Genomic DNA, 23191 nt, shown 5'->3' with positions numbered 1-23191 from the left:
ATCCTTTTAATCAGAGACGGGTCATCTCTACCATTCTGAAAACACCGGGCCTCTTTTAGCAAAGAGATCCTGCAATACTCTGAATATTTAAATGGATCGTACAATAGGATAAAGTCTTTTATATACCTGACTGACCCATTACACAGGTGAGTCTTTCTTTATAGATTTTCTCTAGTCTTTTTCTGTTGGCGAAGCAGTGTTGGCCATTTAGTATTTTTGCTAGCAATTTTACTCCTCTTGAAAAAGTGTTTGAGATCTTTGACATGCTTTTCAAAAACTTCATACTTCAACTTAAAAGTGAGAAAAACTACTTAGAAAAGATTACAAACAACTTAAAAGTGAATAAAAAAAGGCTACTTTACAATCAACGCAAGAAAAACTACTTGGCAACAATACAAACAACTAAAAAGCAGAAAAAAAAAACAAATGCCAAACTTTACATACAATTGAAAAGTGAGAAAAAAACTACTTTGCAAACTTTACAAATTACCTAAAAGTGGTAAAAAAAAACAAGCTACTTTACAAACAATTAAAATTGAGAAAAAAAAACTACTTTGAAAACTACAAATTACCTAAAAGTGGTAAAAAAACAAGCTACTTTACAAACAATTGAAAAGCGAGAAAAAAACTACTTTGCAAACTTTACAAATTACCTAAAAGTGTTTAAAAACAAGCTACTTTACAAACAATTAAAATTGAGGAAAAAAAAACTACTTTGAAAACTACAAATTACCTAAAAGTTGTAAAAAAACAAACTACTTTACAAAAAATTAAAAGTGAGGAAAAAAAAACTACTTTGAAAACTACAAATTACCTAAAAGTGGTAAAAAAACAAACTACTTTACAAACAATTGAAAAGCGAGAAAAAAACTACTTTGCAAACTTTACAAATTACCTAAAAGTGTTTAAAAACAAGCTACTTTACAAACAATTAAAATTGAGGAAAAAAAAACTACTTTGAAAACTACAAATTACCTAAAAGTTGTAAAAAAACAAGCTACTTTACAAAAAATTAAAATTGAGGAAAAAAAAACTACTTTGAAAACTACAAATTACCTAAAAGTGGTAAAAAAACAAACTACTTTACAAACAATTGAAAAGCGAGAAAAAAACTACTTTGCAAACTTTACAAATTACCTAAAAGTGGTAAAAAAACAAGCTAATTTACAAACAATTAAAATTGAGAAAAAAAAACTACTTTGAAAACTACAAATTACCTAAAAGTTGTAAAAAAACAAACTACTTTATTTACCAAAACATTCCAACAGCTTAAAAGTGAGAAATAAAAACACATTTTACAACTACATCTACAAACAACATAAAATTGAGAAAAGCGAAGTACTTTTAACTTAATAATGGTAAAAAAAAAAGCAAGCTACTTTACAAACTTAACATAAAAGCGAGAATAAAACAAACGAACAGTTCATACATATATGGGCAGAATTGGTGACTAAAGATGTGATTTCTCAGTTGAGGCTATTGTTTATGCTAACACCTGGGAAACATTACAAACAACTTAGCTGACTTTACAGACAACTTCACAACATAGCAAAGCCTGACCGAACTATTGTCGAGTTTGATGAAGGTTTGCATCCTTTTCTCTCTGTTCTGTTTAGAGCAAAACAGATTCAATCCAGTAAATTAGGGATACAAGTCCACACACTCCGTAGGAAAACATTTGCCATTGGGTGTTGTAATTTACACCCAGTGTGTGTTTAAACAACTGTGATCTTTAGAAAAGTATTAACATGCAAACACAAGCTAGATAATGTATAATCAGTAAAGGCTTAGTCACGTTTTCTGATATCATTGCATTCAGTGTGGATGTTAAAGTGTGAGTATGCATGTGGGTGCGCATGAGGAGCATTATCTACCGCCTGTTATGTTTTAAAGTGACACACTTGAGAAACTCATTGACCTTTGACCTCATGGCTGTCACCGAGCATCCCGATGTTTCTCCATCCTCCACCACCGAGGGAACATCACCACCGACAACTCTGGCCAGCACAGATATAGTGGTGCTTGTCATCTACTTCCTCTTGGTCCTGGCTGTTGGCTTGTGGGTAAGTTTCTTGACATCAAAACATGCATAGAAAAGCTTCTCTATAATAATAAGTGTTTTGATTTTAATTCAAATTCTTTCATTATAATAGTACAGAAATTATAGCCTAATTTGACTACAGCAGCTGTACATATTAGTTATCAAATGTATGCTGTAAAATCACATGTTTGGGGTACATACAACCTTTTCTCACTCAATAGTCAATGTGGAAGACGAAGAGGAGTACAGTGGATGGATATTTCTTGGCAGGAAAAAACATGACTTGGTGGCCGGTAAGTTCTAAAACATGATTTTAGTAGCCTATAAAATTTACATTTGTATCTTTTATAAGTAAAGAGGCCCAAAAAAGACTTCCGTCACACTTAAAAATGTATGAACGTCATTGACTATTACACGTGCCATCTACTAGACTTTTCTCATTACTTACTTATTGAGCCCTTTTTGCAATGAATGAAATGTTTTGATAGTAAATTGAGATTGTTCTATCTGTCTTTAAAATTGAGTTGAAGTGTCCAAGTACTTTTTGGGGCCACTGTAGACCCCTGTGGAATCAGAGCAAATATGAATTATTTGGATCAAATGCGATTCCCAGCTCACATGTTTTTCATCTATTGTGTTTGTGTAGGTGGGCGCCTCTCTTTTTGCCAGTAACGTGGGCAGCGGTCACTTCATTGGGCTCGCGGGCTCTGGGGCGGCAGCTGGTATCGGTGCCACTGCTTATGAGTGGAATGTGAGAATGTGAATCATTTGTACCCAGTTCTAAGTGTCTTGTTTATGCAGGAAATGATGGTTAAAGTCAAGTCAAGTTTTTAAATTAAATAAGTGAAGTTTTTAAGACCGCTCTGTTGTCTATGAGATGAACTTTCTTTTGTTCACACGCAGGGCATGCTGATGGTGCTGCTTTTGGGATGGTTATTTTTGCCCATCTACATTGCATCAAGGGTGAAACAGAGCTACACATTTTGTTCTGTATCATACACTAATGTTGTATTCATTTGTATGTATTAAATGTGTAAATGTTGTATTATGTATTTTGTATAACACGTGAGTTTAAACAGAAGAATGAATGTAGCCTCAATGATATTATAAAATTATAAGCTTCACATTTCTGCCTTTAAACCCTCCAAAAATTGCCCCATTCACTTCCATTGTAAGTCCCTCACTGTAACCTCGAGTATGGACGAGTCAAAATATTTTTTGTGGTAATCAACATTATGCCACAAATGCTGTTGATTGTGCTTAACTTGTAATGAACCCGGAAGATTCCTTTAAATTATTTTACAGATTTAATTATATAATAATAAATAAATTATTACTCTGCATTATTTTACAGGTCACAACAATGCCAGAGTATTTACAGAAAAGATTTGGCGGCAAAAGAATACAGTTATTCCTTTGTGTTTTATATCTGTTTATTTACATCTTCACAAAAATATCAGTAAGTGTCCTTCATTTAAATATCGCATTTAAAGAGCTGTTTTTGTGACCACGGCTTTGAAACTTTGCTCTCTCTTCCTGTGCAGGTGGACATGTATGCAGGAGCTGTGTTCATTCAGCAGGCGCTGCAGTGGAATATCTACATCGCTGTGGTTTTGCTTCTGGGCATCACTGCTGTGTACACTATTGCAGGTGTGGATATTCTGTCACTCTTAATCTTTTAAATGAAGAGTTTGACGAGTTTCAGAAGTCAGGTAGATCCTTTCTTGACTGATCTTATGTGATTGCAGGTGGTCTTGCAGCAGTGATCTACACTGATGCAGTTCAGACTGTCATTATGATCATAGGAGCTCTGATCCTCATGGGATTTAGTGAGTTACCATGACATTTATGTTCATCGTTATGTTTTGAATTGGCATTAAAGTGGTCATGAAATGCTATTTGTTTTATATAGTTTTATTATCTTCCCTGAGGTCCACTGATAATATAAATTATTTTATTTTTTTGCACCAAGACAGTCCTCATTTAGTAATATATTACCATTTTTAAACATGTTTCTGGCCCTCTGTCTGAAACACTTGGTTTTGGCCTGAGCACCTCTTTAAAACTTCAATGTAAACACCCACAGTTATGATTAGTTAACATAGTCGATGTGTACAAGCACAGTGAATAGACGCACACATACAGCATCACATCACTGGAAGTGCATCAAAACAGTCAAAGATGTCCATCTAGTGCATGTTTACAGACACCAACAATAATAAATAGCACAAATGAGAGAAAGTATCCGTCCATGATGTGTTTGTGCTCAAAACAGCAAGAGGCAGAGCAGCTGAATGAAAGAGAATGGTATTTTCACTTCAGAGTTGTAACTTGACAACGCGTCTTTTAAAAGAAGCGCCAGATACAAGACAATGGTCAAAGATGTCTGTCTAGTGCATGTTTATATACAAAAATAATTCAAGTCCAGATTCAGAGATATAGTTCAGGAAAAGTGCAGTCACACTAGACCTGTCTGTCCTTCTCTCTCTCAGTTTGCGAACTGAAGCACCAGTGGGCGGGGCCAAGTGATGATGATGTAATGTAGGCATTTGCTGAGGTGGTCATGAGTTAATGGGCCCCCTAGTGATGTAGGGAAGTAAGGAATGTGGTGTTTTTGCAGCTTGGTTTCAATAAATGCTTTTATTGCATTACTTTATTTTGTTACAGTATATTTTTATAGTAGAATGAACTCTTATATGTCAAAATATCAAGGAAAATGTGATTCCTCATGACGTGACCCCTTTAATCATAAATACCAGGAGTCAATAAAAGTAATAAATCAAAATATAAACACTTCACTAAAAAAAACCCAAGCCTAAACTAGCCTAATGTGGTTATCTGGTCTCTTAGTCTGGCCAAGCTGAGTAGGCTGGTCTGTTTTGCTAGTTTAGAGGGGTTTTGGACATTTGTGAGCTGGTCAGACTGAGAGACCAGCTTAAAATAGCTTGAACAGGCTAGCAGACGAGGTAGACCAGTGAAAGACCAGCTTGGCTAGACTGAGAGACCAGCTAAACTAGCTTGAATTGACTGAGACCATTATACCACATGAGGCAAGTTAAGCTGATTTTTAGCGGGGTGTTTATAGACCACTATTGCATTAAGAAATAGCTCATTTTTAAAGTTTTAATGCCTCTCTGTTGACATGTGGTTACCACCTCATAGTCACAGTTATTATAATTCATCATTATGTTTTGTACCATGTTTCCTCTTGCTGTCACTGTAAAGGTTTTGCAGAGGTGGGAGGATTTCAGGCTGTCCTGGACAAGTATCCTCATGCCATTCCCTCCGTCCGCGTCCCCAACACCACATGTGGAATCCCTCGTGATGATGCCTTTCACATATTCCGTCACCCTGTGACCTCTGACCTGCCCTGGCCAGGAGTAATCCTGGGCATGTCCATCCCTTCCATGTGGTACTGGTGTTCTGACCAGGTGAAAGAAACCAAAAGTGTTGATTGTAGTTTATAACCCAAAAGGCATTAAAGAGATAGTACATCCAAAAAAAGATGATGTCATAATTTACTCACCAGTATGACATTCATTCGCACACAAAGTATTGGAACACAAAAGGACATGTTAGGCAGAATGACAGCAGGAATAACAACATGAGGGTGAGTAAATGATGACAGAATTAGGGTGAACTTTACTGTACCTTTAACTGTAATGGGTTATGATACATTTCTATAAACTCCTTCACAACAAGTCTGAAATATCATACTACATTGATTTGTTGTTTTTGTATTTGGAGGTTTGGTGCGGATTAAAGTTCACATGCCGAGTTCATTCAAGGATCAAAATGTTTTTTGTTTTTTTATATATTTGGCATAGGACAATAATGGTGCAAACAGCCCTTTTTGCATCTCTTTCTAGATTAAAATGGGTTGAAATCAAGTAAATTTAAAGGGATAGTTCACTCAAAAATGATAATTCTCTCATCATTTACTCACCCTCATGCCATCCCAGATGTGTATGACTTTCCTTCTGCTGAACACTAAGACGTTTAGAAGAATATCTCAGCTCTGTAGGTCCATACAATGCAAGTGAATGGTGAAAAAATCTTTGAAGCTCCAAAGAGCAAATAAATGCAGCATAAAAGTAATCCACAAGAATCCAGTGGTTTAATCCATGTCTTCTGATGCGATCCAAATGGTTTTGGGTGAGAACAGACCAAAATATAACCCCCTTTTCTCAATAAATTTTGACATCAGCAGTCTCCATGGCGATCACAATTTCAAGCTTGATTACACTTCCTAGCGCCATCTAGCACTCTGTGCATGCATCAAGCACTAGGAAGAGTTATCGAGCTTGAAATCATGATCGTGCCTTGAGACTGCAATGACAAGATGTATAGTGAAATGGAGCTTATATTTTGGTCTGTTCTCACACAAAACCGACCGGATCGCTTCAGAAGAAACAGATTCAACCACTGGAATCTTATGGATTACTTTTATGCTGCATTTATTTGCTCTTTGGAGCTTCAAATTTCTGGTCACGATTCACATGCATTGTATGGACCTAAAGAGCTGAGATATTCTTCTAAAAACCTTTGTTTATATTTTTTGGTAACTGAGATTAAAAAGTGTCCCAGTGTTTTCCTGAATTCACCCTATTGTAATGTTTTTTCCTTATGGCATGTTTTATATCTGTGTAAATTTCACAGTAAAATTTTTATGCTGCTACAGAACCTGGTTGAAAGATACTTTGTTGTCATATACCTCATATCTCAGGTTATAGTGCAGCGTTCACTGGCGGCCAAGAACATTCTTCATGCTAAAGGAGGCTCTCTGCTCGCTGCTTACCTGAAAGTTCTGCCCTTCTTTATGATGGTGCTGCCAGGCATGATAAGCAGGATACTTTACCCAGGTGCACTTAAAGAAATAAACACTCAGTCTGAGGACAGAGAAAGGGATAGTTCACCCAAAAATGTGAATTCTCTCATCATTTACTCACCCTCAAGCCATCCCAGATGTGTACAACTTTCTTTCTTCTGCAGAACACAAACAGAGATTTTTAGATGAATATTTCAAGTCAACAGGGTCCAAAAACTTTGAAGCTCAAAAAAGCACATAAAGGTAGCATAAAAGTAATCCATAAGACTCCAGTGGTTAAATGAATATCTTCAGATACAGTATGATGAGGCGTGCGTGAGATACAGATCAATATTTAAGAAATATTTACTATAAATTATCCTCCCTGCCCAGTAGGTGGCGATATGCACAAATAATTTGAATCACAAAACAAGAAGAATGTGAAAGTGGAGATTTATAGTAAAAAGGACTTAAATATTGATCTGTTTCTCACCCACACCATCATATTGCTTCTGGAGTCTTTGATTAATCCACTAGAGTCTTATGGATTACTTTTATGCTGCCTTTATGTGCTTTTTGGATCTTCAAAGTTCTGGCCACCATTCACTTGCATTACATGGACCAACAGATCTGAAATATTCTTCTTAAAAACGTTGTTTGTGTTCAGCAGAAGAAAGAAAGTCACACATCTGGAATGACATGAGGGTGAGTAAATGATGAGATAATTTTAATTTTAGGGTGAATTATTACTTTAATGCAGGACATCCAAATGTCCATGTAATTTGCATGTAATTATGTAAATGTGAAATGGAAGATTACATGATTAAATCGTTGAAGGACCTAGAAATTTGATATAGAGTGATATCAGATCTCACTGACACAGAGTAGCCAATGCAAACCAGCTTTACATGATTTGCATGTACTTTTGAATTCATGAGATTGTGTGTGTGCATTCTAGATGAGGTGGGTTGTGGAGACCCTGATGTGTGTCAGCAGGTGTGTGGGAATCCAGTGGGCTGCTCGGACATTGCTTATGCCAAACTGGTCATGGAACTCCTTCCCGCAGGTATCAATGTGATTCCTTGATTTATCTTAATTTCTTTGCATTTTAGGATGTTTCCCCCCCAGGTTGTACTTGATGTTATTTTCCGCTCAAAACCATTTTCTTGTCCTCTCATCGTGTGAGGAGCTGAACCGTTTGTTTCCTGTGTGTTTGTTCAGGTTTGAGGGGTTTGATGATGGCTGTGATGCTGGCTGCTCTCATGTCCTCCTTGACTTCCATATTCAACAGTTCCAGCACCATTTTCACAATGGATCTCTGGAGGAACATTCGACGCAGCGCCTCCGAATGGGAGCTCATGATCGTGGGCAGGTAAGCCATTGACAAGCTGAAGAATCCACCAATCATTCACCTTCCTAAAAATGCATATTTCCTTTTCATCTACTCACCCTCATGTTGTTCCAAACCCGTATGACTTTCTTTCTTCTGTGGAACACAAAAGGAGATGCAATGAATGTGAATGGTGACTGAGATGTGTGTGTGTGTCATAGAGTATTTGTATTGGTGTTAGTGGTGGTGTCAGTGTTGTGGATTCCTCTGGTTCAGTCCAGTCAGGGTGGGCAGCTCTTCATCTACATCCAGTCCATCAGTATGTACCTGCAGCCCCCCATAACGGTCATCTTCCTCGCAGGCTGCTTCTGGAAACGGACCAATGAGAAGGTACACAACTTTAGTGCATAGATCAAGCAAGCACTCAGAGTTTCTCTCCTCTTACTAATATGGAGGAAAGCTTTTTTTCCACACAAGAAAACAGAACTTTTCGTATAGTTTGCATAGCATAATGTATAGTTTATAGTTTGTGCACTGAAAGCTTCTGTCACCAAGACAATTTCCTTGTATGTATCAGTATACTTGGCAATAAATCTCCCTCTGATTCTGATTCTGATCTAGCCATCACAATTTGACCCTTGCCCCATACGCTTGTCCTTTTTCCTGCTTCCAGCACATGAAATTCAAGAACTGACTGTTCACTTACTGCCTAATATATCCCACCCCTTGACAGCTGCCATTATAATGAGATAATAAATGTTTTTCACGTCACCTGTCAGTGGTTTTAATGTTGTGGCTGATCCGTGTATACCATATGTAAACTGATCTTATCGGAATGCTCCAAAATTGTGTTGTTGTATTTGGAGGTTTTACACCATTTTACTTACAAATATTTAAATGTTTTAAGCAAGCAATGAAAGCACTAAATTCATAATATTCCTATTGTGTCTCTGAGCTTGAAGTAAAAAAAAAAGAATTCCATCAACTTAAATTGACTAATCTTTAATAAAATAATATTTTTTTTATTATTAAATAAATTTAGTTAAACATTACACAATTTAATTTGATGGATTTTTTTTAAGTGAATTGTGTAAATCTTAGAAATAGGCTTAAATTTAAATTTTTGCATTTAATGCAATTCATTTAATTAAAATTTCAAAACAAAATTCCATCAAATTAAGTTATCTTTAATGAAATAACATTGAAATAACACTAAATATTTTAAGATTTATTCATTTAATGTAGTTAAATATTGCACAGTTCAATTTGATGGAATTAAATCTTAGAAAAAGCCTAAAATAAAAAATAATTTTTTTTTTACGCCTTTTAAATTTCATAACAAAATGCCATCAAATTGAGTTATATTTCATTTAAAAAAAATTACTAAATATAAACTAAATATTTTATTCATTTAATTCAGTTAAATATAACACAATTCAATTTGATGGCATTTTATGAAATGTAATTGAGTAAATCTTAGAAATAGGCTAAAATTTAAATTTCTAATTTTATGTGTTTCAATTCATTAATTTAATGTAGTTAAATATTGCACAGTTCAATTTGATGGAATTAAATCTTAGAAATAGACTAAAATAAAAAAAATTATTAATTTACGCATTTAAATTTCATAACAAAATGCCATCAAATTGAGTCATCTTTAATAAAATATTTTTTTTTTTTATTAAATTGTTAAAAATGTTGTTATGTAATTTAAATTCATTCATCTTAAAAATAGGCTAAAATATATATTTTTGAGTGTATAATTCATCATGAATATTTTGTTAGTGAATATTGTATAATAATTCAAATGAAATAATATTTTAATATATTAAAAAAATGTTGTTGTTGTTGTTGGTGAAGGGTGCATTCTGGGGTCTAATACTCGGCATGCTGGTGGGATGTACACGGATGATTCTGGATTTTGTTTACCCCACACCACTCTGCTATGAGAACGACACCAGGCCTGAAATCATCAAATATGTTCATTATTTATATTTCTCCATCATCCTCTCTGTCATCACTCTCATCGTGGTGGTGTGTGTTAGTCTGGCAACAGAAAAGCCCACACCAGAGCAGGTCAGAACGCACATACACAGCTCACATTTGGGGGCAATTTTTAATTCACACACACACACACACACACACACACACACACACACACACACACACACACACACACACACACACACACACACACACACACACACACAGTGTCCCCACAGTGTAATATAAACATGGTTACAGTACATTTCATGAAATCTTAGCTTGAATCTTAATTTGTCATTTTTCAGATCAGTCGTTTGACATGGTACACACGTTTTGACCCTCTGGAAAAGACTGAAGAGGTTGTAAATGCAGATGTCTTCACAATCGAGAGCGCCACACAGAACGCAAAAGAAACAGAAAGTGATGCACATCACATGACAGAAGGTACCTTGTCCAGATGCACATTTTTGTACAGGTCTTGGCATGCATTAGGTAAACAAACCAAAGCTTGCAGAGCTTATCCTCACATCTCTTCCATTCATTTATGCCTTAGACTGTAATAGTCCATTTATCCAGCAGAGAGAGACAAAGTCATTCAAAATATTTAAATGGCGAAACGGTCCTTAAAGATTTGGATATAAGTCTCTGAATAAATGAAGAGACTCTAACATGAAATATAGAGTATCTTTAAGCCAGAGGCGGATTTAGGCATGGGCGACATGGGCAGTCGCCCAGGGCTGCATCTTGCGGGGGGGGCGGCATGAAATGTACACATGTTTAAATGTGGCATAAGTGTCAAAATACATTTTGGGGGCCACAGTTTGTATTTATCCCTCATACATACTCGATATCCATGCTGGTCAAACATACAGAACCTCTTATAAACAGGTTTAGTACATGTCATTCTGAGTACAGTATTTCTCATCAGACTCCTGTAGTTCGGGGTCCAGCGAGAAGAGTTCATCTAAACTGAAATCGGCTCTGCTATGGATCTGTGGAATGGAGAAGAAAACCACGGGACAGAAACCAACACCTCCCCCTCCAGAGGTCTCGGTGTGTTCCCTTCAGGAGAACCGCTGTATGAGTCACCTTGTAAACGGCAACCTCATCGTCTGTCTGTCAGTGGCTGTGTTTCTCATTGCTTTCTGGGCATAACTACTATAATGTGTTCCTTATTTTGACTTGAAGCATCTCTTCAAGGGGGAATCGCATGAAAACATATCCAGGTCACATTTCACCACACTATTATTTATATAATAAATAAAAAGCAAATTTTAGGTGAAAATACATGGTGGCATTTTCATGAAAACCATCATTCCTGTAATGCATCTGGAGGTTTTACTTTTTTATTTCCCATTATTTTTTTATTTTTGGTAATTCTCATTAATCTCAATGGCGATACTTATTATTGTTATACAATGCATTTTATTTAAATCATACCAATTTATATAAAAATAAATATTTTCTTAATAAAATACACATGTTTTTTAACATATATGTTTTTCCACATTAAGTTAATGAGAATGTGGAGTGCTAATGTCCTGTATTGTCATTATAAATAATATAAAAATGCAAAAATATTTATTAAATGGCCTTAAAAATAAATATATAATTTTTATTTTATTTTAGGTATGAAATATGATCTGATATGTTCTCAACAAGCTTAGTGAGATTCTCCTTCATAGAGTTGAACTCTTTTACAGTAAGGTTGTATTTGTTAACATTAGTTAATAATAAACAATACTTTTACAGCATTTATTAACCATAGTTATTGATTTCAACACATTTAAACCAAGAACACATATCAAATGAAAAGTTGTGTTTGTTAACATTAGTTAATGCATTATGAACTAACAATCAACAATTGTATTTTCATGTTGACATTAACCAAGATTAATAAATGCTGTTAAAACTGGTTTATTGTTAGTTCATGATGCCGAATGCATTTTCTCATGTTAACAAATGCAACCTTGTTGTAAGTGTCACCATGACCTTTAAGCAAAAAGCTCTGCATATTTATTTATTAACAATCAGTTTTCGCAGTATGTAACGTGATATTTTAACATGCATGTAACCAAAACCGTGCAGACAGTTTCCTTGATGTTTCTGTTTCAGAATAGACTTTGCTTAAAAAAAAAAACTTCTGAATTCCACTTTGTTTCTCGAATTGTTTATTGGGTAGATAATTAGTGGGGAAAGACAACATGAATTTGACAACACGTTTGTTCATCTCGGACACCAGCAATGTGAAGAACGAATCTCAGTTGCAGGATATTTGTACAATTAAGTACAAAATGTGGAGACACATAATCAATATGTACAATTAAGAAAGCCTTTTAAGATCCATAATGACAACATATCCACAGAAATAAAGATACATGCTCCATCTGAATGGGACGAATGGCTTTCTAGCTGACTGCTTCCTGAGTTTAAACTGATCCATAAACACTTTTATTCACATTAATGTTGTCAGTGCTGTTTTTGCATAGCATAAAGCATAAAGCATACCTCTATAGACCTTTTAAAGATTCTCAATACTGTAGGAGTATTATCTTTGGTCATTTTGATGGGTTTATTTTAGCAGAGCATCAATGAAGTATAAACTCCACTGAGATAATCCATGTAAAACAGCATTATCATTTATATAAACTATTTAATAAGTAAAATGACTGTGATGAGATAAACCACGACATACAGTCAGTATTGCACCCCAGGAAAAAATACTCCATAATACAAATCATACTTATTAATGTACTTTTGCATGTGTGCCTTTGAGGGGAACAATTAAATAAAACACTTTTCATTGCGATAACCACTTTTTTATACTTTTGTCTAATTTTTGGTCGACAAACATCCTTCCAAACATTTGATATAGGAACAAAAAGTATTAAAAGAGAACATGAATCATTGCAATTAAATCAGAAAAACCAACATTCACCATAATAGTCGTAGAGATTTAACAAAAAGTGTTGATTTTGGCATTTTGGTACATTTTCAAGGCATAAATAACACATCTGCTTGAGTGGCAAACGATGCAAAATATTGCAAAACTCAAAGACATTCATATTCACATTTAAAACCCAAAACAATGACAGCTTTTTGCAACTCTTTGTGAAAGAAAATAATATTGCATAGCATGTTAATATGTGCGTACGGATTGTTCTCCCTCATATAGGGTTACAATGTGCCAGCATTGTGAGGACAAAGAGATTCTAGAAAAAATAAAAGATGGGCTTGATTCGATAAGTCTAAGTGACCGTAAAAAAAGCGACACCTTTGGTATTCATGGTCAAAATTGGCAGACCATTAAAAATGAACGGGAAAGACCAAAAAACAGAGCAAATGTTTTTGGTCTGTCAAATACGATCAATAAATCAGCCACAATGCAGAAAAAAACAGACAAAAATTACAGGGTGAGACTCTAAAACATCCTCAGTGCAAAACATACACACCCACTCACACACAATCACACACAAAATGTTGTTGTTTTGACAAATGTTAAAAAAAGGCTCGATGTTATTTTCTCACCAGTTCATGACAAGGTAACACACACACACACACACACACACACACACGTCTTTGCAAAATAAATGTTTACCACAGGCAGTTTGGAATGGCTGAATGTTCACTCTGACTCTTCTGTTTTAATTTGTTTTTTAATGCTTATTCTGCCTTCTCTCTGTAACACCATGGCATGGTTCGCAGCATAATGACAATAACTGCACAAACTGACACTTCAAATATATTTAAAATGCTCAAATTGGACAATATTTTGATCATGTCTAAATATATCCAAAAGCATATCTTGTGATAAAATATAAAATTAGGTTACAAGCCATCAGACAACACAGTAGGTGTCTACAGCCATCTACTGGCTGTTACTGGCATGACATGGTTTTCAAGACAAGTTATTTATATTTTGTTCCCCAGATGGCAGCAATCTGCCTCCAATTTATTATGTCACATTCTTATATTTTCTTCATCTTTCAAATTATAGAAGTGTAAGTTCTGAATATATTCATATACACACACACACACACTCACCCACCCATTCACACTCACACTCACTCCCTCACTCTCACACTCACTCACTCCCTCACACACTCCCTCACACACTCCCTCACACACTCACTCTCACACACTCACTCTCACACACTCACTCCCTCACACACACTCCCTCACACACACTCCCTCACACACACACACTCCCTCACACTCACTCCCTCACACTCACTCTCTCACACTCACTCCCTCACACACTCCCTCACACACTCCCTCACACACTCACACTCACTCTCACACTCACTCTCACACTCACTCTCTCACACTCACTCCCTCCCTCACTCCCACACTCACTCCCACACTCACTCCCACACACTCACTCCCTCACACACACTCACTCCCTCACACTCACTCCCTCACACTCACTCCCTCACACACTCACTCACTCCCTCACACTCACTCACTCCCTCACACTCACTCACTCACTCCCTCACACTCACTCACTCCCTCACACTCACTCCCTCACTCCCTCACACACACTCACACTCACTCCCTCACACACTCACTCCCTCACACACTCACTCCCTCACACACACTCACTCCCTCACACACACTCACTCACTCCCTCACACACACTCACTCCCTCACACACACTCACTCCCTCACTCCCTCTCACACACACTCACTCCCTCACACACACTCACTCCCTCACTCCCTCACACACACTCACTCCCTCACACACACTCACTCCCTCACACACACTCACTCCCTCACACACACTCACTCCCTCACACACACTCACTCCCTCACACACTCACTCCCTCACACACTCACTCCCTCACACACACTCACTCCCTCACACACACTCACTCCCTCACACACACTCACTCCCTCACACACTCACTCCCTCACACACTCACTCCCTCACACACTCACTCCCTCACACACTCCCTCACACACACTCACTCCCTCACACACACTCACTCCCTCACACACACTCACTCCCTCACACACACTCACTCACTCACTCCCTCACACACACTCACTCCCTCACACACACTCACTCCCTCACACACACTCACTCCCTCACACACACTCACTCACTCACTCCCTCACACACACTCACTCCCTCACACACACTCACTCCCTCACACACTCACTCCCTCACACACTCACTCCCTCACACACTCACTCCCTCACACACACACACTCACTCACTCGTAAATAAGATCAGAATAGCATAAAATCCCAAAAGCATAATTTTATTGTTCTTACTTCAGGGAAGAAAAAGATCATTATCATCATCAAAAAAAAAAAAAAAGGGGTTACACATCTGACCCTTCTGGTCAAAAATGACCCTGAATACCAAAGGGAGGTGCCCTTTTTCAATACCACAGGAGGGCTAACATTTCTTGACTCATTATGTGATCGTATTGCCAAAAATTAGAATTTGTTACATAAACTTGTGTGAAAATGTCTATATTTCTTTCCAAGATTATAACTAGATGCTATCTGCTGTACACCATGTGTTTAGGTCACAATGTAGGATACGACTGATGCATATCGCATGCGGTTTCATATACCATTTAAAATAATATACAGTATATAATGCAGTGTGCTAGCATCCCATTCCGAGCATCGACCTTGATTGGCTGTGTGAAGATTAGGCTCCTCTCCCTTACAGGGCGGTGCTTTCTGATTGATATTCAGCTTCTGGGGAAGTTTCTTCTGTTTGATCCTCTTCTAGCTCAGGGACAAGGTCCAGCCCTGGTTCCATGAGGGAAACTTCTCCATCTGTGCAATTATAATGCAGAGTTATGATAGAATAAAAAACATCTATATCATCAATTCCATCAAAGCTTAAAATAGAAAACCTCCCCTTCCAGGAAAATAAGAATGTCAATATTTGAGACACCAAGAATGGATCGTTTTACAAGATGCACTTTGATATCAGTTTCATGCATCCAGAAAGAGTGTTTTCAGTTTTGACTGCTTATTTTAGTGCTTAAATTATACTCTGATAAAATCAATATAACAGTAGACAAGTAGACAGTAAACAGTACTGGGTGAATCTCTCCAAAACATTTTCAGGGGTCATATTTCGCTCTAAAATCAGAAAGAAATAAAGCACTGTTTCAATCATGATTTTTTTTTTTTGATATATATTTAATTAAAAATTTTATTTAATTCAACAGTGGTAATTATTTGTTTCAGTAAAATTCTATTAAATAATAAATTAGGCACATTTTCCTCCCAAATTCTCATTTTAATGTAACCGTATTTTTTAGTTACCGTTATGTATAAATAAACTACAATTTAAATAACAAATATTATATTCATGTTATATACATATATATGGTTATTATTAAATATCAGGGGAATATGTGCGTAATTATCATTCTCTATAAACATAATGTCATTTCTCCATTTTTTCTTTTGATTTTTGGATGATATATGACCTCTACATGTTCTCGACAGGTTTCACATTACAATTCAAGAATACATTTTGTTACATTACGTCAGTATCTGTGGTTTAGCAAACCCATATCAAATGTCTGTGAGCAGAAGCAGTGGAGGTTTGTGGGTTGGAAGTTATAAGTTTATTTGCATAAAGCATGTGCTAATGTATTATCAAGCGATAAAGACACTGGTTAGGCAGGCTGTCATGCAGTTTAGTCAGGTTAAACAGACACTAGGAGCATTCCGGTGCAAAAAGCATTCACACACATTGAGCTAAAATGCATCAACCGATAGGCCCAATGTTCTTACCATACCTGTCAATCAAATTACACCTCACTGGCAGTAGATCACACATCTGTAACAGTGTAAAAATGTCACATGCTTACGACATCTCAACAGTTGATTTAAACGGTTAGTTCACCCGAAAGTGAATACTCTCTCATGATTTACTAACCTTTGATCCATGACTTTCAGTCTTCAGCAGAACTGAAGTGAAGATTTTTATAAGCACATTGCAGCTCTTTTTGTCCATAAAATGCATGTTAACAGGTAGCATTAGACAGCTGGCTATTTGACGGTCCAAACGGCAGCATAAAAGTAATCCGATTACTCCAGTCGATCAATTAATGTCTTCTGAACCAAAATCGATAGGTTGGTGTAAGAAATAAATCGTTACTTCGCAGCCGGTGGGTGGCAGTGGCTCAGTTGGTAGAGCGAGTCGGCCACTAATCACAGGGTCGGCCCACATGACTCCACATGCCAAGTGTCCTTGGGCAAGACACTGAACCCCAAGTTGCTCCCAATGGCAGGCTAGCGCCTTGCACTCTCACGATCGTTCCGCTCTTGTTAAAGCGCGTGCTTCAGACTTCTCGTGTGAACGCACTATTGCGCTTACGCCACGTGATGCATCAACTGCTGGCAGGAAGCGAAGTTAATAAAGTTTTAATTATCTATTTAGTTTTTTACACAAACCTGTTGATTTGCTTCAGAAGATATTAATTGATCGACTGGTCATTTGGATTATATTTATGCTGCCTAAATGTGCCTTTCACTTTCATTGTATGGCTGTGGCTCAGGTGGTAGAGCGGGTCGGCCACTAATCGCAGGGTTGGTGGTTTGATTCCTGGCCCACATGCCGAAGTGTCCTTGGGCAAGACACTGAACCCCAAGTTGCTCCCAATGGCAGGCTAGTTCCTTGCATGGCAGCTCTGCCGCCATTGGTGTATGAGTGTGTGTGTGTGTGAATGGGTGAATGAGTCACAGTGTAAAGTGCTTTGAATACCGCTAAGGTTAAAAAGGCGCTATACAAGTGCAGATCATTTACCATTTGTATGGACAAACAGAGCTGAAATGTGCTTCTAAAAATCTTCACTTTGGTTCTGCTGAAGGAGGAAAGTCACACATCTGGGATGGCTCAAAGGTAACTAAATCATGAGAGGATTTTCATTTTTGGGTGAACTATTCCTTTAAAGATTCCGATGGTGACGAATCACTAAAGATCAAATCACAACAAGTCTGATAGCAGTGAATTTCCAGAGAAGCCAATGAAATCACAACATGCTTACAACATCCTTTTAAAGTCAACATGAATCAACATTTTCAACCCATTTTACTTGTGTAATGTGACACATTTATTAGTGAGAGAGGATATTTAAAGAGAAGAAAAAAAACTTAGGGTAGGACATTATTTTATCCATCAGGAACTGGTTGGATTGACAGTGTGTGTATATATATATATATATATATCCCTGACACACTTTGAGGAAGGCTGTGTGACGAAATGCATCAGTCAATGTGTTTTTTAAATGTTTAATATAATAATGTGACCAGCCAAACAACATTAAAGGCTTTTTAACTAACTAGAAGAAGTGCCTTGGACTTGCTCATGGGGAAAAAAAAAGTGTCTTCGGCCATTTTTCGAAGACAGAGAGTGAGTCTGCTTCACGGATGGAGTTGGGAGGGTCATTCCTCCAACAGGTACAGTGAAGTCGAAAGTCCAGGAAAAGTTGTTTGGTGCATATTTGTGTTGGTACAACATGGTGCCGCTCATTAGCCGACATCAGGCAATAAACCCCCCTAACAATTTAAATCTATCATTACTTGTGAAAATTACTACAAACTATTGGTAACATTTTAGAAAGGCTGCATTACTTACTTAAATACTTTCTACATTAAATAAGTTAAAGCATGAACTTGAAAAGATTAAGTCAATCCTACAAGTAAACATTATTCATGATTGTTTGATATCTTTCCAACGCATCATCATCTATCAATCATGTCATATTTATTCGCCAATTTGAGTACATTTCACAAGTAATGAAATGAGTCAATTTTATGTAACTTTTCGAAGCTGGTGTTCCCAGCATGCACTGGGCTTGAATAATTAATGAGCTTGCATGGTTGCACTATTTGCAAATTTGTTTAAACAGATTTATTGTTGATTTATAGCCGTTACCTTTCATAACTTCTTGTTTTGTGAAGACCGAAGTTCATTTTTTACTCAAAATTACCAGTTCATGATCAAAAAAAATGATCTGTTGTTTTGTGCACCAAGTGTTGAGGTATTGCCAGTAACGCAAGGTGATATTGTCCAATGGTCTACGTTGCATGCATTAAGCTAACCAGTGAAAGACTTTTACGACATGTGGTACATTAATAAACATGTTTATAAGGAAAGTTCAAAATGTGAAATGTTCCAATAAAATGTTACTAAATGTACATCAGATTTGAAAGGAAAATTCACTGTATTAACTGAAATGTTTTAGTTAAACTTACTCACTCACTTTAATCAATAATATATCACAAAGTTAAGTAGATTTTAGAGAGCAGTGTGCAAAACATGAAGTAAATCTGACTAGACATTTTTTTCAATGTAAAAAAGTAACCTTAAATAATACCCAAATAGCTATTTGTTTAATAACCATTTTGGCAAAAAGTTGTTTTAGAGGCAGAGCAAGTTATTTGTTTTCACTGGAATAATGTGCACCTTTGAATCATGGGCAATAAAACTACAAACATGAATTAAGAAAGTAAATGGGGTTAATTGGAGTTCATATTAACCATTGAAAGTGAAAAATAAACAATCACTACTATGGAGGGTAGAGTCACATGGGGTAACCAGCTTGTGGTCACGATTAGTGGTTCTTGCTCTCAATGGGGCACATGGTAAGTTGTGGATCATGGAGAGTAGCATGAGCCTCCACATGCTGTGAGTCTTTGCGGTGTCAAGCACAACGAGTCACATGATAAGATGCGTGGATTGACGTCTCAGAAGCAGAGGCAACTGAGACTTGTCCTCCGCCACCCGGATTGAGGTGAGTGACCGTGCCACTACGAGGACCTACTTAGTAGTGGGACTTGTGCAACAAATTATTATTTTTTTAATAATTGCTTTCAGTCTCTTTCTGCCCGTCCAAAATGTAATTTTCTTTGGATATAATTCCAGCCATGTTCAGTGTCATCCAGTTCAACTTGCAGTAGCTAATTCATTTCAAAAGAGCATTTTTCTGTTGATTACATGACATAAATAGATTGACGAAACTAAATCTTGAGGTAGAGAGCCACGAATGTGATGCAATGATATAATTCGGAGGTCCGTAGTCCTTTAAAAACAGTAACTTCTGTATTTAAATTTAAAGGGATAGTTCACACAAAAATGAAAATTCTCTCATTTACTCACCCTCATGCCATCCCAGATGTGTACGACTTTCTTCTGCAGAAAACAAAGACTTACAGAAGAATATCTCAGCTCTGTTGGTCCATTCAATGCAAGTGAATGGTGGCCAGAAATGTGAAGGTCCAAAAAGCACAAAAAGGTAGCATAAATGTAATCCAAAAGACTCCATTGGTTAAACGCCATATGATGAGAAGTTCAAAGTTCTGGCCACCATTCACTCCATTGTATGGACCCACAGGGCTGAAATATTCTTCTGTAAGTCTTTGTGTTCTACAGAAGAAAGAGAGTTGTACACATCTGGGATGGCATGAGGGTGAGTAAATGATGAGAGAATTTTCATTTTGGATTAATTATCCCTTTAAATGGTGAAATATACAAATCAAAATGTTAAGAAATAAATATAAATCATGATTTCCTGAGCAAAATCTGTCGCCACTAGTGTGTTGTAGGTGCTTATTAATGTGTTGCCATGCAGTTGCTAGAGTCTTCTGGGTGGATGCTTGAGCGTTGCCAAGTAGTTGCCAAGTCAATTAATCTAACCCCCAAGTCTCAATGATATGGTGCCTTACTAGATACTGTTTGGGTCTAACCTTTAAAATTAATCTATAATTTTTTTTTCTCAAAGTACTATCCTTAAAACGAACCCCCCAAAACTAAGAACCTCTTTGTAAGCATCACAAACTAGATATAGCTATTTTGTCCATAACCCCTAAATGGTTGACTTGTTCTGGCATCTATTATGCACCCATTATACTATATATTCTGTACTGTTAACAATTCCACACTGTGTGCCATATACATCCTAAAAGACACTCCGACACTCTACTTATGAAAATAAACCTCAGATTTGTTTAGAAACTGCAGCTCTTGGTTTTAATGACCTAGTTTGAATGCCAACATCTGAAGATGAAGTATTTTGTCTCCACAACATCTGCAAGTTTCTATCCTCATGTAAACTAATCCTAATGGAGGGAATCCTCAGAGCAGTGTTTGGCAAGAATCGCAGTTGGGGTTTTTTTTCCCCAATAATGAGCTATTAGCGAGTGTATAATCTTGAATACACCGTCATTGGACACGCTCTCGTTTTATTCAGGCTCTAGTTGAGTTTGTTTGCAGTTCTCTTGGCTGCTTGTGGAAATAAGTGCATCACTGATATTTCTCAATTTAACAATGATGTCTCATTGCAATTGTTTAAGTAAGCGTGTAAAGTAAACAGTGAAAGTGAATGTAAATAACATTAATTGACAGCTTGATATTCTCGTTTTAGATCAACAGGCTTGTGCGGGCAAGTTGATGTATGGCAGGCACGTGTATATTTGCCCTCAGGAAAAGGGTCAAGTCGTTTTTGGTACGTTATCTATTAAAACAAAATATGGGTCCAATGGAAATGGTTACTTATAGAATTCACAATCAGATAAAAAAAATACATGTGCTTGCCATTGCAGTAAAAATGTCACCACTGTTTTGAAGCTGGCTTGACCATTTTACCATGATTTCCCATATCTCAGTGTTAATCTAGTGCCTAGATATAACTTGGCAAAAACCACTAATAACAATATAGATCCAAAAACATTTGTTCCCAATGCTGACATTTTGGTTGAGGGACAAACAAAACTGATTGGGGTCTTCTACATCACTCAATAACAGAGTTCAAAACTCATCTTAGCAGGGAGTCTCATGGACTGTTTTACATTGAGTAGTACAACCAAATTCTTACCTGAGATAATCTTGGATCCAGAAATACAGATGCCGTTGGCACCTTCACTAGTTGGATGGAGTGATGGTGGTACGGTGGGCTTGGGCCGCGGTCTAGGGGTTGGCCTGGGGCGCAGCAGGGAGCTGGTGTGGTAGGAACCATCGTGGGGAGGTGTATCTGGTGGGGTTGGGGTTCTGGGAGGGGACGGGTCTGGTTCTTCTATGCTCTGGGAGGGAGGTTGTGGTGGAGGGTGGCTGGGGGCATGGATTGGGGTCTGGTTGCAGCGACGAGGCGCGATGACAGGAAGAGGGGTGCTCGTGCTCACGGTTGCGGACTGGTTTGGTGTGGACTGGTTAGCAACAGCTTTAACGTTCTGAGGTGTACCAGGCGCAGCCTGTTTGGGAGGTGCAGGTGCTTGTTTCTTTGTACCTGAAACCACAAAGTTCAGGCATGATTTTATTGATTGACTATTATATATACAATATGGACAGACATCATGAAATGTTGATAAATGTAATGACATAAAATATCAATATATCGATTACTTTGAGGCATCGATATTTTACATTGACATTTATACATTTGGCAGACGCTTTTATCCAAAGTCACTTACAGTGCACTTATTACAGGGACAATTCCCCCTGGAGCAACCTGGAGTTAAGTGCCTTGCTCAAGGACACAATGGTGGTGGCTGTGGGGATCGAACCAGCAACCTTCTGCTTACCATTTCTGTGCTTTAGCCCACTACGCCACCACCACTCCAATCTTAACATTAGCTGACATTTAAACTAGAAGCCTATGTGTGCTGATGTGTGCTGTTCAATTCACTGTCTGTTGTCTGGCATAGCTTTGGCAGACAGAGTGTGATATAACATTGACTGAAGCGGGTCGTGGGTAACACAAGACACAGTAATCACTTTCACAGGATGTGTCGATGCGGCAGGTGGCAGTTGCAAATCTAGTCACCATGCACACAAATGTTACGAAGGATTTTGTACTTCAAAAATGAACAAAGTGGCATTGAGTTTGCAGGTTAGTGTATAAAACTGGTATAACTGCTCAAACTGAATGTTCAGAAATGGCGATGTTTATTATGCAATTTCTCTGTATGTAGCCTTGAAGAGGTTTCATTCAAGCTGTCAAACCACAAAAAGACAAACTTGTAACTGAAAATACATTGTGTAGGCTATATG

At 37.2% G+C, this 23191-nt stretch overlaps 2 protein-coding genes across 4 annotated transcripts in view; one reads left to right on the top strand and one right to left on the bottom strand.

Moving 5' to 3' along the window:
- Positions 1–5: 5 nt before the first annotated feature.
- On the top strand, positions 6–12937 carry slc5a11 (solute carrier family 5 member 11). Its single transcript, XM_052139646.1, has 16 exons — positions 6–146; positions 1894–2063; positions 2263–2334; positions 2688–2792; positions 2945–3004; positions 3396–3500; positions 3586–3691; positions 3790–3870; positions 5267–5472; positions 6768–6903; positions 7807–7914; positions 8070–8220; positions 8400–8568; positions 10039–10254; positions 10470–10608; positions 11093–12937. The coding sequence occupies exons 2-16, from the start codon at positions 1929–1931 to the stop codon at positions 11317–11319; spliced, it is 2016 nt and encodes a 671-aa protein (XP_051995606.1). The 5' UTR covers positions 6–146; positions 1894–1928; the 3' UTR covers positions 11320–12937.
- Positions 12938–14532: 1595 nt separating this feature from the next.
- The window catches only part of LOC127652737 (rho GTPase-activating protein 17-like), a 45540-nt gene continuing 36881 nt past the window's right edge, over positions 14533–23191 (bottom strand). For 2 of the 3 annotated variants that reach the window (XM_052139066.1, XM_052139069.1), the window contains 2 exons: positions 22020–22427; positions 14533–15960 (listed from right to left, as the gene is read on the bottom strand). In XM_052139066.1, coding sequence (XP_051995026.1) covers positions 15845–15960; positions 22020–22427 — 524 coding nt within the window. In that variant the 3' untranslated portion in view covers positions 14533–15844. Of the gene's footprint in view, positions 15961–16940; positions 16982–22019; positions 22428–23191 lie in introns of all 3 variants that reach the window. The other variant, XM_052139068.1, reaches the window with a different exon arrangement.

The sequence above is a fragment of the Xyrauchen texanus genome, chromosome 12, assembly GCF_025860055.1.
Source record: "Xyrauchen texanus isolate HMW12.3.18 chromosome 12, RBS_HiC_50CHRs, whole genome shotgun sequence".
NCBI classification, from domain to species: domain Eukaryota; kingdom Metazoa; phylum Chordata; class Actinopteri; order Cypriniformes; family Catostomidae; genus Xyrauchen; species Xyrauchen texanus.
Note: the sequence above shows the minus strand (reverse complement) of the source record. Positions and strands in the feature narration are given on the sequence as shown.

Excerpts from the sequence above, each read along its gene's own strand:
- slc5a11 (XM_052139646.1), top strand. The coding sequence starts at position 1,929 with ATGGCTGTCACCGAGCATCCCGATGTTTCTCCATCCTCCACCACCGAG. Across the intron at positions 2,793-2,944 it reads CCACTGCTTATGAGTGGAAT|GGCATGCTGATGGTGCTGCT; the intron begins GTGAGAATGTGA and ends GTTCACACGCAG. Across the intron at positions 6,904-7,806 it reads AAGCAGGATACTTTACCCAG|ATGAGGTGGGTTGTGGAGAC; the intron begins GTGCACTTAAAG and ends TGTGCATTCTAG.